General features: G+C 42.4%; 1 protein-coding gene across 3 annotated transcripts in view; it reads left to right on the top strand.

Moving 5' to 3' along the window:
* The window catches only part of LOC109981977 (partitioning defective 3 homolog), a 377,174-nt gene that overhangs the window by 199,110 nt on the left and 160,599 nt on the right, over positions 1 to 17,465 (top strand). For all 3 annotated transcript variants that reach the window (XM_065949089.1, XM_065949090.1, XM_020630999.3), the window contains exons 12-14: positions 197 to 325; positions 14,556 to 14,744; positions 15,161 to 15,331. In XM_065949089.1, coding sequence (XP_065805161.1) covers positions 197 to 325; positions 14,556 to 14,744; positions 15,161 to 15,331 — 489 coding nt within the window. The remainder of the gene's footprint in view (positions 1 to 196; positions 326 to 14,555; positions 14,745 to 15,160; positions 15,332 to 17,465) is intronic.

Here is a 17,465-nt window from a genome sequence, read left to right as displayed (position 1 = left end):
TGCCGCTGAGTGGGTGAAAATCTTTTCATCTGCGTGTATTTCATCCCAGTGCTTATGATTCTCTTTATGTGTGTGTGTGTGTGTGTGTGTGTGTGTGTGTGTGTGTGTGTGTGTGTGTGTGTGTGTGTGTGTGTGTGTGTGTGTGTGTGTGTGTGTGTGTGTGTGTGTGTGTGTGTGTGTGTGTGTGTGCATGCAGGTTAGTGGAGTGGATCTGAACGGTAGGAGCCAGGAAGAGGTTGTGGCCCTGCTCAGAGCAACACCCATGGGTGGGACTGTGAAACTGTCGGTGGTTCGCCAAGAGGACGCCATGCTGCCCCGAGAAGTGGTCAGTACCCAGCCACTGGCTGACCTTTTAAACTACTTTAACTTCTACATCCCACTCAGAAAAAGTACGACTTTAACATTTGATTGGAACAATGTAGAATGACTACGTTCTCGAGTGAGCTCCACGATACGGGAGAAGAGTTGTACTTTGTTATTCAAACTTATTTTTCCCCTTTAACACATTTCATTGAGTTTGGAAAAACTATTTTTTGGATGTGTGGTATTTTCTTATTTTCTTAATATAATACAAAGTAAGAGTAAGAGACTCTTAAAGCAGTTGTTTCTGGAGTGATTCGCTTGATCAAATGAGTCTAATTTGTTACAGCACTCAATGATCTGACTTTATGAATATGATAATATGGTATAATTGGTAACGTTATTTTTATACTATTCATTGTTGCCCTCATGTACCTCTAACTTCAGCTAGTTTAGTTTAAGTTTGTCTAACTTTCCATCAGGCTCTCTGCAATGCAGTTCCTTTTACATTCTTTTTTCTGATGTGTGATTGTGATCGTGTTGTGTTGGCGAGGGCCTCACACACATGCTTCACACACATGAAATACACACACACATGCTCAAACAGGATCCTGTGGACACACACTAATGGAGGAGCGAGGGGGCTGCACTTGAAAGAGCGCCTGAGCAGAAAAAAAAAAAATAATCTGTCTATATCAGTAAGAAAATGCAATTAAAGAGCAACGTTCGCTCACAATAAAATATAGTAAACCACAGACTTTTGATTTATGATCAAAGAGGAGTTCCTTTAAAAGACCCTAAAAGGATCCTTTACATGAAATAAGAGAGCATCAAGGCTGCTCGCCTCTAAAATATTTATTATTTATAAATATTTATTATATTATATTATTTACTTTTTGATGAGCTTCTACAAAACAACATCTAATGAAAATCTGCATGATAAGTATGGCACATTTTTATTTAATCTGGACACATAAGAGCCCTTAAGTATCAGGTTGAACCTGTTTTGTTACACAGCTCACCTTACACACACAATCAGGTCTGGACAAGAGCAGAAAACACACTTACATCCAGCGAATTCACAATTTCATACACACATTCAATCAAAAGTAATTGATCTGCACAAGCAGGCACAGTCAGAGCCTTGTATACAGGCACTTAGAAACAGAGTCTGCTGACTCACACACACACACACACACACACACACTCACACATACTGAGGCACCCTCAGGTGCTCCACAGCTTTAGACATATTCACACAAACACGTGAACAGAGGCTCTCGTACACGCTCAAAGCCTACATACAGGGTGACTTTGGCTGTCGTGCAACAGATGGCGAGGCTACTGCCCTCTTCCAGCCCACGCTCAGTCGCCGTGACAGCAGGCTCCGGGTGTCACAGCACCTTGGCTGTCCAGGAGCCCCCGATGCCAGCCGCACTCCTACCCTCAACACTCAGCCTGGCACCGGGCTGTTAACCCTGCCGTACAGGCTGTTCAACCTGTGGAGTAATGGCCCCTCTGAGACACTTTTTTACTCTCCTAATGTGCCATTTCTTTACAGCCAGAAACGCACCAGCCCCAGACTTTTACTCCACTGTAATCGTTCTATTTTAAATGTAACATTCAAAAAGTAGCAAATTGGCTCATCTACCATTCCTACTTGTAGTGGAGGAGTCGTAAATGTACATTTTTCAAGCTTGCTTAAACATGACATCGGTATGCAAGCAACCTAAAGTGGCTTAAGATGAGGATATATGCTGCAGTTGTCATCAAATCTTTGACCTCTGAGCTGCTCAAAAGTCTCTCTAAACACTAACAGGAGGGATACTTCAACCTTCTCTGCTGAATGATGCTGCAGGGGTGCTGAAAAATGCACGGCTTCCCCCCTGGGCTATCGACTTATGAGTGGTGTGGTGTGAGAGTTTGATGGCTACGCTCTCTCCTAGCTCCTCATGACGTGCGATTAGAAAAAGCCGATCATGAAAACACTGTTTTTAAATCTCTCTGTTTCTCTCTTTTTGGTCTCAATTTCTTCATGCTGAGAGAGACTGCTGGTTAATATTTCACAGCTCTGTGCAGCCGATTAGCATTTTGCTACTCCCTCCTTTACTTTATTTTTCTTGTTCTCTCACACAACTTCACATTTCCCAGCAGTGATTTCACAAATCTCAATAATCCTCACAAGTATGTTCATAAAAATCAGATATGGAGGACGCGGCTCTGCTGATGGCAGTTATTGCAAATAAAGCGCGGAGGAAAAGCATCGTTGGTAATTGCCTTTGCTGTCACACACTCTGGATGGGTGACTGAGTGTGTGTGCGTCATGAACTCTAGTGCCAACACTTACATAAGCACACACACACATATGGATGAGTGTTAATGTGCCGTCATTCATGTGAATCCCTCAATGACAAAGCAATGAGGTTTTAGATTGTAGCGTGAGTGACATGCTGGAGAACTGCAGGCGTCTGTCAAAGAAGTGTAGCCTTTCACACGCACACACACTCAGTGGCAGGAGATCCAACCTCGCAGATGAAAATAGAAGAGCCGTTTATTTGTCTGGTTGACATTTGCCAGCTGATGTTTAATGTCAGCGCTGAAAATCCCTCCACGTCTCCTTTTGTTTGGATGTTTTATTGTGTGCCAGGCGAGCTGCACGCGCCCCCGGAGGAATTAATTTACCCTCCCAGCATGTTTGCGCTGCGTCTTTAATTACCACGGTCGGGGTGTATTTTGACATGCTTTCAGTAGCAATAGCAGTCGCTCTCAATAGCTCTCAATAAATATGTTCTTGCTGGGAAGAGAAAAGGTTAAATGGCTATAGAGCAAAGTGGGGCGTTGCCTCTGCGATTTACCCCGTCTGTCTCTTTCTACTCCGAGGATATCAATAGACATTTTCAGACAGATACATTATGTTGTATCAGAGAGGTAGAGCAGCTTTAACCTTTACCAAACACTGGACTCATCACTAATAAGCCTGCCCTTTCATGTCTCTTTTCCTCTCCTAAACTCCCACCATCCATACAATGTTAAAAACATTCCTTATAGAGGGAATTTGTACTCTTTGCTTCTCTGTTGGGTTTGGAAGAATGAACCCTGTGACCTTCAGATTTTAAGATAAGTGCATTTAAAAGACGAGAGGAGCATCAAGGAGAGATGCAGAGAGCCTGATTCACATAAAGATTACACAGCTTTTGGGCTCGCTAAATCTGTGCAAATGAGTCCAAAAAGACACAGTCTTATTCACTAAGCGCACACAAAGGGTTAAAAGCCCCCCTAACTGCGCTGCAGAGCAAACAGCGACTCTGTGCAGCGCTGCTGTTTGCATATTCTCAGATGAGACATTATGCAGTCATTTGGTATAAATGCTGATGACGATTCTATGCAAATCGTCATCATTTCAAAAAGTGTCTATTTCACAAACAGCACAGTCACAACCACCGACAGTTAAAAATGACCGTCTGTTGAGAGTTGGTCAGTTTTAGTTTGACATTACCTTGGGGTTAAATCAGGCCGGGTAGTGTTTAGCTTAAGACTTCATTTACAACTTTGGAGAAGGTCTAGAGGTGTTATGCATGACAAGGATACAAGTATTGTTTTTTTTATTTCTTTGAGTTGTCCTTGCTTGCTCCATTCAGGAAGAAAGCTTTGTTTAGCCTATCAAATAAAATAGAAAAAGATTCCCCTCTCAGCTCATCATCTTAATGTGGACAAAATTGACCTTTGTCAAAAAGAGAGCACAGGTCACGGGTCCAGATAGTCCAACTTTTTGGGCATGTTTGCACATAAATATATCATTAGTGCTTCAGTATATGCTTTGTGAATTATACGATGGGACGGAGCAGATAGTGGGAGCAAATGATGGACAATTGTCAGAGCTTTTAGCGGACGCAATCCATTTTAGTGAATCAGGTCCACATTTGAGTCTAAAAGCTTTAAGTCACAGCTGGAGATTCTGATCAGGGGCTTTGGATGCTGAGTCACTTTACTGCTAAAATGTTCCTTCACTTAACATCTCCGGGAGTTTAAATCAGTAATGTGAAAGCAGGATTGTTGCAGATTAAAACAAGGAAACCATAAGGAATGCTGCCACCTATGGATTTTGAGGTCAATGCATTATTACTATCATTATTACTAATGATTTTTTTTTAATGGGTGGACATACCTCTCTCAGCCATACCTTAGTGAAAACTCATAATGGGCATGATTATGAATGGTGACTCAGTACTTTTGTGGCCTTTTGATTAAATAATGAATGATCTCTAAGTGCTTGTTTCTTCAGAGTTTTATGAAAAGTGATTGGTGAAGGAGTTCATCCAGTATAACAGACACACAGGTTGAAAGAAGAAGTTAATGGAAACATGATCTTAAAGATTTAAATGTGTAAAGATATAATGTGAAGCCAGCCTGAGTCTTACAGATGGTAAATCCAGTTTCACCGCCAACAATCTCAACACTTTTTGCACCATACGGCATTTTTACATCAAATCTGTTCAAACAGAAATAGGGTTTAAAATAATCTGCAAATTCACTGTTGAGTTTAAAGCAGAATGTGTCAAACAAAGGCACACAAGCACAATCCTTACCAGAGACTCTGATACATAAACAATGAGCTGAAATGTAGTCAGGCCTGCTGATGACAAATCACTCTCCTTCATTGAAACACCCTCACTCAGGTTGGACTGAATTAACCTTTTGGTATGCTGCTGTATCAGCATGACTGCTGTAATGTCACCCCCTGTCCTACACACACACACACACACACACACACACACACACACACACACACACACACACACACACACACACACACACACACACATACACACTGTACACATACACTCTGTTATGCCCTAATCATATTTTGAACAACACCATGAATTCTGAGCCGCTCCTTGTAAAACCTGATGCACAATATGGACCTGATTAGTCACATATGCTCAAGTGCCATAATAGCGTTGTTCACTTTTGCCCTTACATCATTCCATGACCCTTCGTGAACAATATTTTTATACATCCAATATGACTAAGGACTGTGGAGAACAAATGGGCTCAGGAAGCCTCTGTTGTAACACTTTGGACCACATAAGAGCAATTAAACAGTACATTAAAATTCCCTCTTTATGATCATATCACACTTGTCACTGATCCATTAGTAGCTATATCTGCCAAGCAATGAGAATCTTAATAGCACAATTAATTATGGCCTCTGATTGATGTGACTGTTGAATTTATGGCCCGTGCAAAAGCTGGGACACAGTAGACAAATGCGTGACAGTATGGCGGACATTTATAGCAGACTAATGGCCTGTTCCATAACTGCCAACCCCAGTGGCCTGGTTTAAAATCCTCACAGCCATGTTTTACCACTGGACTGTAATTGAAACATTCAGTACTGCACCATTTGGAGATTGTTTTAGCTGAAATAATCCTATTTATTTAACTTTCTGCCATGATTAAATGTGGCATAAATAAAAGCACTGGTCCCCTGAAAATGGATCAGGTATCCAAACAAGTTAAGCCTTGTTTTTTTTTACTCTTCCAAGTCGAGGCAATCATGGCCAGTGTTGCATTGCTTTCCACAATTATTCACAGCAGATGATATCTCTCTTCCTTTTCTTAATCAGTGTTACACAGCTGCCTTTTGTTGCCCCTATTACACCGAGGTTACCACACAAAGCTTCCCCCGTGTTCAAGTAAGGAGACAAAAACAGACTTATGAGGCTGTATTGATTTCCTTGCTGCAGAGATCCATTTACCGAGTCGGTAGAGGGAGAAATGAATTGATACAAGGCAAACAGAACACAATCTCCTGTCTTTGGAGGCAACTAAATGATCCACAGATCTGTTGAGTTAGAGCCAAATTCTCCCCCCCCCCCAGCTCATGTTTTAATTTACTCCTGAACACAGAGTTTAACTTTATCATTCTCAAAGTCTACGACGGTTCATGTGGAATGCAGATATATTCTGACCAGTTTTACATTTGTTGGTGTTAAATAATAATATTACAAATGGTTTTGGATGTGCTTTAGTAGAATACAGAGGTGGCTCAGCTGGTAGAGTCGGTCGTCTCTCAACCGGAAGGTCTAGGGTTTGATCCCCAGCTCCTGCAGCAACATGTCCGACGTGTCCTTGGGCAAAACACTTAACCCAGAAATGCTCCCGCTGTTTCGTCAGCGGCGTATGAATGTGTATGAATGGATTAGTTACTTCTGATGGACTCTTTACTCAGCAGTCTCTACCATCAGTGTGTGAATGTGTAGGTGTGACCTGTGGTGTAAAAACACTTTGAGTAGTCAGAAGACTAGAAAAGAACGAAACAAGCTTAAGTCCATTTACAGTATACCATTGTTTCAATTGGCAGCAGTGAAAGGGCTGTTATGGCTGCCATGCAGGCCAGATACACCCTTAAAAATTGACCAATCAAGTGCTTTATTTTGCCACTGACAGACTCAAACAGTCTTTATTTTCATGTGTTAGATTTTTATTTATTCATGAGTGACTATTTCCATGTCCCTCATTTTGTTGCCAGCAGACTCGGTTGGCAAAAAAAAAAGCCTAAATGTGCTCTAAAATGAATGTTTACTTGCAACACAGTGAAAAGACATGTTTTGGATGTCTGGGGTCGCCAGAGTTTGGTGAAGTCAAAGTGGAGTCATGAGCCAAAAAAGGTTGGGAACCACTGCAATACAGCCTTTTATACAGCTGGAGACAATCCACAGATTCAGTTTGAACACATAAATAATTTTTAACCCAAAATAAATAAATACAGCTCATCGGATGTAAAACACCAGAATGACCATTTAAAGTTAACAAAGTTAAGTTAAGTTAACAAAATGTTAAAACATGTGATCCCCAAAGGCTCCAGTATAGTTCTAGCAAAGATGACTGGTAATGGATCCCTTTTGAAGGACGTGCAATACATTTTTTACAAACAGGTCATCGACTAGCAACAAAAAAAAGAAAATGTTCAAGACATTAAAACTTACCCTTTTAACGTGCACCCATGTCTCTACTTACATCTCCTTTACTGTAAAGCACAAAGCTGAATCATTAACCTTTGGGTGCTTTAAACGTGCAGCACATACTGTAGATGATGAAAAAGCATCGGGGTTATTCAGCTGCAGTGGTGATAAACAGTGCTATCTCCAGCTTTGCAGTATCTGCAGCCATGCCAAAAGACGACATCTTGGGTGTTAATATAATTGGATGTCTGTTGGAGTAATGCGTTTTGCCGCACTCCGAGGATGATGTAACTCATTGAAACTTGAGCTAATAAAGTTCTTGATACAAAGTTTCTCATCCGTCTTTTAAGGAGTTTATTTATGTAACGGTAGGGTCACATATTTTAACTTACTAAAAACTTTGGAGACAACTTCAGGAGATGAGTCATTCCTTCCCGGTAGAGCTAATCATTTAAGGTGCTATAACCTTTTTTTCTGCAGATATTCACACTTCGGCAATAATGAATTCCCCAGTCGCGTTGCATGATAATAACTTAAAAACACACCTGCAGCTGCTGGAATAAAATTGAGTGTAATCAGCAAATTGCTCTGCCATTACAAATGTCTAGAAATAGCCGACCCCTCCGCTCTGTAAATTTGTTGCGAAAATACGATTGGAACTCAGGTGAAGTCTAATTACAGGAATTGCTCTCAAGGCCTTTTGGAAGGACTGGTGCAGAGTGGTGGTTTGGCAACCTGCAATCAGTGAGAGCATCTATGGCTTCATAGAGCTCCTCAGAACAGTTTGGCAGCAGCGGATGCAACTTAGAGGTCACTCTCTCTCTTTTTCCATTTCATGGCTAAAAATGTCTCTTGAATGACAGGGCAGGATTATCTGGTAGGTGAGGGCTCAGATGTGTAACCATGGCACTACAAATCAGTTCCCCCATCTCCAAAAAGCTCCCTCTTGTAAAGACACTGTACCCGAACTGTGTGTTGAAAGCTTCATAATATTCAGACTCTGCTCTCACTCCCTGACGTTAAAGCAGAAACTACAAACCTCCTCATCTCTCTGCATGCTCTCTTGGTGTTTGTCTCTGACACCTTTTTATTTCCAGAATGATGATGAGTCCTTCCTACAATATTAATTTGGCTCCTTTAGAAAGGTAAAGGTGCAGAGTTCAGAGACACGCTCCGTCGTAATCAAAGCTAATGCTGCCAAGCGTGGCTGAAGACAATGCCAGCCCGGTTAACGATTTCCAAGCGTGTCTCGGCGACGCCACCTGTTTTCGTTTAGCACTTTTCAGCAGCTGTTCTCATAATTATGCTTCCTGTCAGAGCAGAAAGAAAGGGGAGGGTGCAGCGCGGCATTGTGCTTCGCCGATAAACAAGGCAGTTAAAGGCCACTTATGGCGACACAGTCCCTCTCCCCGAGGGGATTCAGCGTCTGTTTCCAGAAAACATATACAGGGTTCAAGTATGTACACGCTGTCGGATGTAGCAAGGCCTTTTTTTAATCCACCATTAGCCTGAAATGAGAGGCATCTGCTTCATAATGTGGGTCTATACTTTGGTTCCACTGACGCACACATTCCCAGTCGCCAAGTACGCTTTAAAAAGCAACCTTTCATTTATTAATGTTGTCTTTCATTCGATGTTATCACTTTCCAAACTGCGCTCAGACACATCTTGTGTGAAGGGAAAGAAGCTGTCTTTGGTCGCTCACAGTGTGTCCTCATTGATAGCCAGAAGCAATAAAGCATTTGCAGTGAAGTAGATAAATGTGCCCTCAGATGCCCTCATAGAAACAGACTTTGTTCTGTTAATGAGCTCAATGAGCTTTCTCATTAGAGAAACCCTAAAGGCCTACAGTCCCAGTTTGTCAAAGCTGCTGGATCGCCCACTAAACATCATGTAATGTTGTTTCACAAACACTTCTAACCTGCCGATGCCAGCTGTGTGCTACATGGAACAGCCCCTCTCTTAACCCCTGCTTGTACCCTGAATAAGCTCGGGGTTTGTTTTTAAGCTTAGAGATATTTAATATTCGTCCCTTTTGTCGGGGAAATGTTGCGAGGAGAAACGGCGCCAAAAGAAATTTGTGTTACAATACTTATCACCCATGCACCACTTTTGCAATTACACGAATGGCTGACTCCTTTTAGCCGTTTTACATTTATTTCCAGTGACCTTTATGTCACCACATTGGGCCAAGTCTGGAAAGAAGTTTCCAGCTGTGTTAATTGTTTTAGGCAGTGATGTGCAGAGAAGTCAGACTTAACGTGTGAATAGAAGTAATTGTAATTCATTTGCAATCTGGTATCTCACTCTTGCATTTTTTTTTTTTTTTTTGCACACATCCAGCACACCTTTCCTGTTAACACATGACGAGGTAAGTGAGGTAGAAACAAAACAGAAAGGCTTATTAAACAGGAGGGGCTTTTTGAATGAGCGGTTCTTTCCCCTTTCTGTTCAACTCTGAGTGTCCGCTCATGCTGCCTCCATCACCCCCACCCCCCCACACGCACGCACGCACACACACACACACACACACACACACACACACACACACACACACACACACACACACACACACACACACAGTAGACTGTAATGAATGGGTGCTACCCCATCACAGTGCTAATTAATGAAGGACCTAATTGTATAATGGATTGTGACTGCACGGATGTGGCACAGAGAGCCAAAAAGAAACGGCCATGTGCTTTAGTGATGAGCTAGATAAGTGGCTAAACAGTTGAGCTATTGGGATTACAATACTGATAATACAAATCCTCCATGTGAAATTGGTTAAGCATTAAGTTTGACCTTCGTCGTACCTGGACACACAACTTCACCCCTGTAAAAATGTCCATTTGCCGCCATCTTTAATATCTTGACTATTTGGATTTTAAAGCAATAAAATAGTGAAGGAATACTGCAAACATCTGGGAGTAAATACATTACGAAGAAAAAACAGCCATGCCCACTCAAACTCAATTTACTGCTACTTTTAAACTAGCATTTAAAGGTTTGAGCAGCTCTCACGGATTGTCCTACAGGAGTTGGATTTCAATCTCTTTTATATGAGTTATAATAATACTACTATATATAATAATACCACCAGTTCAGGTATCTGCAGAATCCAGACATGTACTTTTTGTTATATCTCACAGGTGCTGACAGCATTCAATTATTTTATGACATTTCCAATTAACTTATTAACCAAAGGTTTCACATCATCATCAGTTTTCTGTTCTCTTATTAAACATGATTTAAAGCATATATACTGTATATATGAATTAATGTGGGTTCTTTGGTAACCCTGGTAAAGATAAAAAAGTGAGTATGCAATTTGAAATTACAGGAAAAGTCAAAGAGTTCAAGTTTGCCGTGGATTGCTCATTCCAAATATCACACGCTATAAAACCCCAAATATTTATGATGTATGTTGTGAGCCAAAATATGCAGATTGAAAATATCACAAGAAGAAAGAAGTGAACTAATTTCTGTGATGGTTTTTGCTAGTAATAGTTTGTTCTTAGAGTCCTCATTCCACCCCGTAATCCAGAGTTTGTAATCAATAAAAGTCTCTCTGGGCCAGGCTACCCTACTCTGCAAAAAAGTCTACTAAAAACAGGCTCAGGTGTCTCTACAGTCAGACATACTGTTTGCATTGCTTTATTGGTTGGTACCTTTAAAGTTGTTGGGGACATCCAGCTCATGTTAGGGTGTAGGTCTCTGGAGACGTTAGTTTCATGCTTATTAGGAGACAGTATGAATTTGTAACCCCGTGTTGAATCGGTTCCCATTTGGTGAATTGACCTGCGAGAAGAGTTTGAAAACACACGTCGAAGCCAAAATGTGGAAGAGAAATTCTGCATAAAACTTTTTTTTCTCTGCTGCTATTGAAGTAAAATATGCAACCTTTTTCAATGTTTTACATCACTTCAAGTATTGTCACTACTTTGGTACCGTCTGTCCCAGGTGCACACACGGCGCTGAGCTCAGAACAATGAGCTGACTTTCCTCTCCTCTCCCGTTCGGAGGTACAGTATTTGAATCCCGTTCGGCCAGCCTGAGCAGAATCGGTGCAGCGAGGGGGTCTGTCAAGCAGCCTGACAAACTCATTCCTGGCTAGCGGCGCTTGTTCCTGTCTGATGAAAATGTTACATCGCTCTCTCATTCTCCGCCTTGGCCCGCTATTCCCGGAACACAGCTCTGAGTGGGTGGTTATTCTGTCATCATTTTTGGAAGGCACACACACACACACACACACACACACACACACACACACACACACACACACACACACACACACACACACACACACACACACACACACACACACTCAAAGGCGAAGGTCCATCCAAAGCAATTTTTTCCTCCAATGTTTTACAATCTTCAACTGCAGGGCTAAAAGCCTCTCCAGGGACATAACTCATTGGCACTTTTTATTTATTTGTATTTTGATAAAACATCTTCATTAAGGATACAGACTGACCCTGGCGCTCATGCACACGGCTCTTCTTCCATGAGGGTACTTTCAAAACAACAAAATTGCATGTTTGTGGTGGTGGTATGGTGTTGGTATAGGCATATACATCTGAATCCAACTGCACAAACACAATTGTTGTGAAGCTTATAACTGCTGTCAGGAAACTCTAACATGATGACTTTACAAGTAACACTGTTGATGCCTTATATTTAACCCTACAGTGGATAAGAAATGGTTTGGATTCCATCCCTCTTTCTGCTTTATTCAGCTGTCTAAGAGAAGAGCGAGGCTTCATTTCCTGACAGTGATTTCCATAATACAACAGTAGGTGTTGAAATACGGTGTGTGATTAAGTGGATTCTAGAGGTCTGACTTCACAGACAAAGCCCAGTTGTCAAGTTGTACGGACAGGTGTACTGCCGTCTGAAAAGCAGGAGAAGAAAAGCAGGAGAAGAAAAGCAGGAAGGAAAGGGGAATAAAAAAGGGGGGCAGATAGGACGGGGCGTCTGAAGGAATGGGGGCTCAGTCAGAGGGTGTTGAAAAAAGCCTCCACCTGAACGCACCGCTGCATCCTAATAACTCCTCAGCCTCTGAAATGTAAAAAAGTAAAACACCTCATGCTCTACCTTTCCCTTCTTTCTTCCGCTTCACTCTTTATCCGAGCAGCTGTGAAGGGCACACACCTGGCTGACATCCATCTGGCCCTATGTGTGCATGTGTGTGTTTGTCTATTTAAAGAGGTCTTGCGCTGCAGGTTTCTGGAGGTTGATTGCTCTCACTGCCAGTATTGTTCATGTGGATTCGGCTGCCATGGCAATAGCTGTACGCACGAAGCATACAATCTGACCAATCACAGTATAACAGTACACTGTCTTCGGCTTCCTGTGGAGTGGCCCTGTGATTGGACTGCTGTCAGCTCTTATCCGTTGAATATAATCGTTTGAATGGAAAACACTCAACAACTGCTGCTTGGGTCTTCTTTAGCAAGGCATGCCACTCGCAACAACTCGAGTGGTGCAGCTTTATTGCCAATAGAGGAGGCCGATATCGCTGCATGCTCCCTCTCTGAGCTATGCAGAGAAAGATGCACTTACTTGCATATCAAAGAATAACGATGGACTGACATTAAAGCTTGAAGGCTCTCAGCTTCACCATGTTGTTAAAGATCTTGATCATGCACTGACAAGAATTTTTTGTTTTTCTTATAAAAAGAACGTTAATGGGTGGTTAGCGCTGTTGCCTCACAGCGAGGAGGTTCCTGGTTTGAGTCCCTGTCAGACAGGAGCCTCTCTGTGTGTAGTCTGCATGTTCTCCCCGTGCATGTGTGGGTTCTCTCCGGCTTCCACCCGTAGTCCAAAGACATGCTCATTAGGTTCATTGGTCACTCAAAAATTGTCGGTAGGTGTGAATGCGACCAGTCCAGGGTGTAACCCCGCCTCTCGCCCAATGACAGCTGGGCTCGGCTCCAGCCCCAGTGACCCTGCTTACTTTTCTCACACCTCCCTCCACCTTCTTATTGTGTGTAATGAAGAAGTACGATGCAAAATTGCCTGATTTGAGTTCTTGTGTTCCTGATTCTCTTCATCAGACACCAGTAGAAATTGTCAGAGAAGAGACTTGAGGGGTTATTTTCCATCTTAATCGATCGCGCCAGTTGTTAGACTCTTAACAGTACTCTCTCACACCTCTCTGCAGGCTCAAATAAACCATTCTTGTGCACCTTACATTCAGATCCACAGCATCGGCCCTGCACCAAAGCGCTGTGGTGGAATTTCTGTACCTATGTATTAAATTTGAGTGTACAAACATCATTATGTTTATTCACTGTTCTCTGATGTCAGTCAGACCTGATAGAGTTCAGCTGTGACTAGAAACCAAGGACAGCTTAGTGTGTTGAGGGTTTTCCCTTTATATCTGCATGTTTGATAGACTTGAGTGTCTGTTCTAAATTGACATCACGGATTAGTTTAGGTCAGTGTGACCATGACATCAATAATGTCTTTTCTATATATTCAAAGCCTGTTGAAGAGTTTCGGAGACTTGGCATAGCAGAGACACAGCATCAGATGTGTGCTTGCTACTCCATCTCTGCTCCGGAGTATTCTTGTATTCATGTATAAACTTTCATCAGCGTAAGCCATCTGAGTCAACTGAGTCTTACTGTGTGAAGTCAAGTTATTAGTCATTTCCACAACAGCGCCTCTGTGGTAATCCTCAACAGAAGGCCCCGTGGGATTGCACCGGGGAGAAGAGCATCAAAATGATCCTTCAAAGCAGTGTTGTTTCGGAGGAAGCAACTGTTGTTTGAGCGCCAAATTGCTACCTGGTGTTTTCAAAGTTCTCCTTCATCCCCGCTGTTCCTGCACCGAGCTCATGACTGGAAAAGAATTAGCCGCGCTCGGTTAGACGGTACGGCCAATTGACGATGACAGCCCCGTGTCGTGTGACATGCTTGCCATCCATTCGCTTTCTCCCCCCCGCTCTCCTCGTCTTCCCCCCCTCCTCTTTATCTTGTCTCCCGCCTGTTCTCCATTTTCTTGTCATTCACCATCGCGGCTCTTTCAGCTCCTCTCTGTTATCTCTTCTTTGTTCTTTAACCAAAGTTAAAGATAGTTACTTTCCAAAGCCATCTTGATGCACCCATGACAGTGTAGTTGGGTTTGGCAACAATTTGCCAACTATGGTTGGAAAGTTCAGCCATCAGCACCAAAGATTTGAAACTGTTTTGTTTGGAGTTTTATTTCCATTTCCTAAAAAAAAAAAAGTGTAATCTACAAAAATAACAAAATATATTTATCTTTTCTTCGCACCCTCAGCAGCTGGAAGAAGACGACTTGGTGTTGACTCCTGATGGTACACAGGAGTTCATGACCTTTGAGATCCCTCTTAATGACTCGGGCTCAGCAGGCCTGGGGGTCAGCGTCAAGGGGAACCGCTCCAAGGAGAACCACGCTGACCTGGGCATCTTTGTGAAATCCATTATCAACGGAGGCGCTGCTAGCAAGGCAAGTCACTAGTCTGCCCACTGCCTTGATTGATTTCATCGCTTTTATCCACGATTTTGTTTTACCTCAGTGACCTTCAGGTGACTACACAGTCCTCAACGTTTGATGCTAATGATGTTTAAGAGGCGTGATGACCACACTGGGAATTTTCACCCCTGAGGCAACATTGTTCTCTCATGTGTTGTTACACCCTTGAACTGCTACTTTTGTTTCTTTACAAAAATCACTGCTATTATCCTCCAATGTCTGAAACCAATGAATCATCATTAGCTTAAGAGTGAAAAGGGTATTTTTTGGGGGGGATAAAGATACTTTATCTAAAATCTTGCCTCAGAAGCAGAAATCTGAAATTTGCTACTCCAAGTGTTTTATTTATGAGTATTTTTTAATCTCCTCCAATGGCATTTTTTCTGCAGGATGGACGTCTACGAGTCAACGACCAACTCATAGCAGTCAACGGGGAGTCGTTGCATGGAATGACCAACCAGGACGCCATGGAAACACTGCGCAAATCCATGTCTGTAGAGGGCAACAAGCGAGGGATGATTCAGCTCATCATTGCCCGGCGGGTTTCTAAAAACAATGAGGTAAGCCTTACTGTCAGGGAGAAGTCACACTGATGTGCAGGGGACTAATTAGCCTCATAAGGAGTCCGACTTAATTGCCTTTGTTTATTCCTGTAATCAAAAACTGTGTATTAGCATTCTCATCATGAGCCACCATAACTCCAAGATGGACTGTGCTTTTGACAATGTCCCCCTGTGTACACACGTACAGTGTAATAAATGCAGCTTAAACAAAATGCATGCTTTAATTCAAATCCTGTCTGCGGACAAGTGGATGACATATTCAGAGAAGAAGAGGGATGGCTACATTTCAGCTGCTCTGAATGATAAATGAGAGTGGCTCTCCTGGCCCTAATCTATCACACATAGGTTTTTGTTGCTTTGAGATAGCTTTAAAAAAAAAGGACATTTATGAAGCAACCGCACCAGTATGCAAATCTTCAAACAATCCCATTTCCTGTGTGAGATAGGTGATATCGTCTCCGTCTCCGTCCCCCCCCCCGCCCATTAACAGTGAGTTTTTTTTTTTTATTCACCCACAGTGGGTCTTGATATGGATATCTAAGAAACACTTCACTGACTTCTGATTGACAGGCCTGTGGAAAACTGTAGAAAAGGCAGATAGAGGGAAATGTATGTGGAGGTGGATGTTTGTCTTAAAGCACCAGACATGAATCCTGAAAGCGAGGAAAATTCATTTCTGTTTTTAGGAGATATTTTTATTCTATCAAATGCTGGGGTAAAGATGAATGAAAACATGATGAATGTAACAAATGCTCAGCCCAGTGTGACTGTATTTTAGAATCATGTATGAATATATCCACACAGTGTGGAACATGCTCACTCACCCTGCAGCCAGAGGTTGTAGATCAGGTTTGATTAGTGTTTCTGTGACTCTAATTGGAGCCTGTGTCCCGTGGCTGTGTGTCAGTTTGGAGTACCACGCTGAGCCCCAGTCCCCCCTCACTGCCCTTCACCCTCCCTGCAAGCCCTCACCTCCAAGCACTTTGTTCTCCTCTCCTTTCCTCTCCTCTCCTCTCCTCTCCTCTCCTCTCCTCCCCTCTCCTCACCTCTCCTCTCCTCCCCTCTCCTCTCCTCTCCTCCCCTCCCCTCCCCTCTCTTATCCCATCATCCCCTGTTGCCCTTTGCACTTGTTTGTCTTTTGTTTTTTCTGTAAATTCATAAATAGTAGATATTTGACGAGTTCCAAAGATGAAAATGTCTGTTGGTCTCTCTCAGTGTCTCTTCTCCTTAAATTATTTTTCTTGCCTACCTAATACCCAGAATTGAAATCACTAACCCAACGAAGATAACAAAGAGTGTCTTCTTAAAGTCTGACTTCTACATCGCTCTCTTTCCTGCTTCTTGCATAGTGTAAACAATACAAAATGCTTTTAACACTTTTAAAAACTCAACAAGTGCTGCAGCATGTGCTGATAAGTGCCTTTTCTGTTCTCAGCCTCTATTAGTACGGCAAACCAAATCATAGAAAGAGCATAAAAACTTTTCTGATAAACTGAAAATTTGATGGGAAGTGGTCAGGATAACGAAAGTTACTCAGGGATGCATTAGTGAATTTTGAAAATGGTTTGGAGTTAACGTCCATCCTCCTATCAAGCCTTTTTTTGGTTAATGCAAATTCAAAATTCAAAATAAGTTCATTTTCTCGGTTATGAGCTCAATTTGTTTAAAAGCATCAGTCCATACAAATCATTAAACCAGAGAGACCACAAACAAAGAAGTGCAGCTTTAATTGGTTTAAAATATCCCCAGTTATACTTAACCTACCTACAAATCTAAAAGGTCATTACATGATGAATAGGGTCAAGCCCATAGATTGGTTCAGGCATTCATAGTTCTGATGGACGTTTGACATGGCGTGTTTGGTCTTGAACACTCCCTCTAGAACAACAACACCACATGTCGCTGCAGAAGCTGGGGATCGAACCCCCAACCTTCCACCTCTGTATGTAGCCCTTTTCATAGTGCAACAAAGCTCTGCCGTCATTACGCCTGGAGACATTCTTATTGATTCCTCAAAGACGTAATATTGCTGTCTGTGTTTTCACGTTTCCTTCGGGCGTTGCGGAAACGCACACTTACAGCGCTATTTTACTCTGCTCGCTCCGCTGATCCCGTCTCGTCAATCCCTGTC

The sequence above is a fragment of the Labrus bergylta genome, chromosome 20, assembly GCF_963930695.1.
Source record: "Labrus bergylta chromosome 20, fLabBer1.1, whole genome shotgun sequence".
Lineage (NCBI taxonomy): Eukaryota > Metazoa > Chordata > Actinopteri > Labriformes > Labridae > Labrus > Labrus bergylta.
The sequence above is the reverse complement of the archived record's forward strand: the minus strand, read 5'-3'. Positions and strand labels throughout refer to the sequence as shown.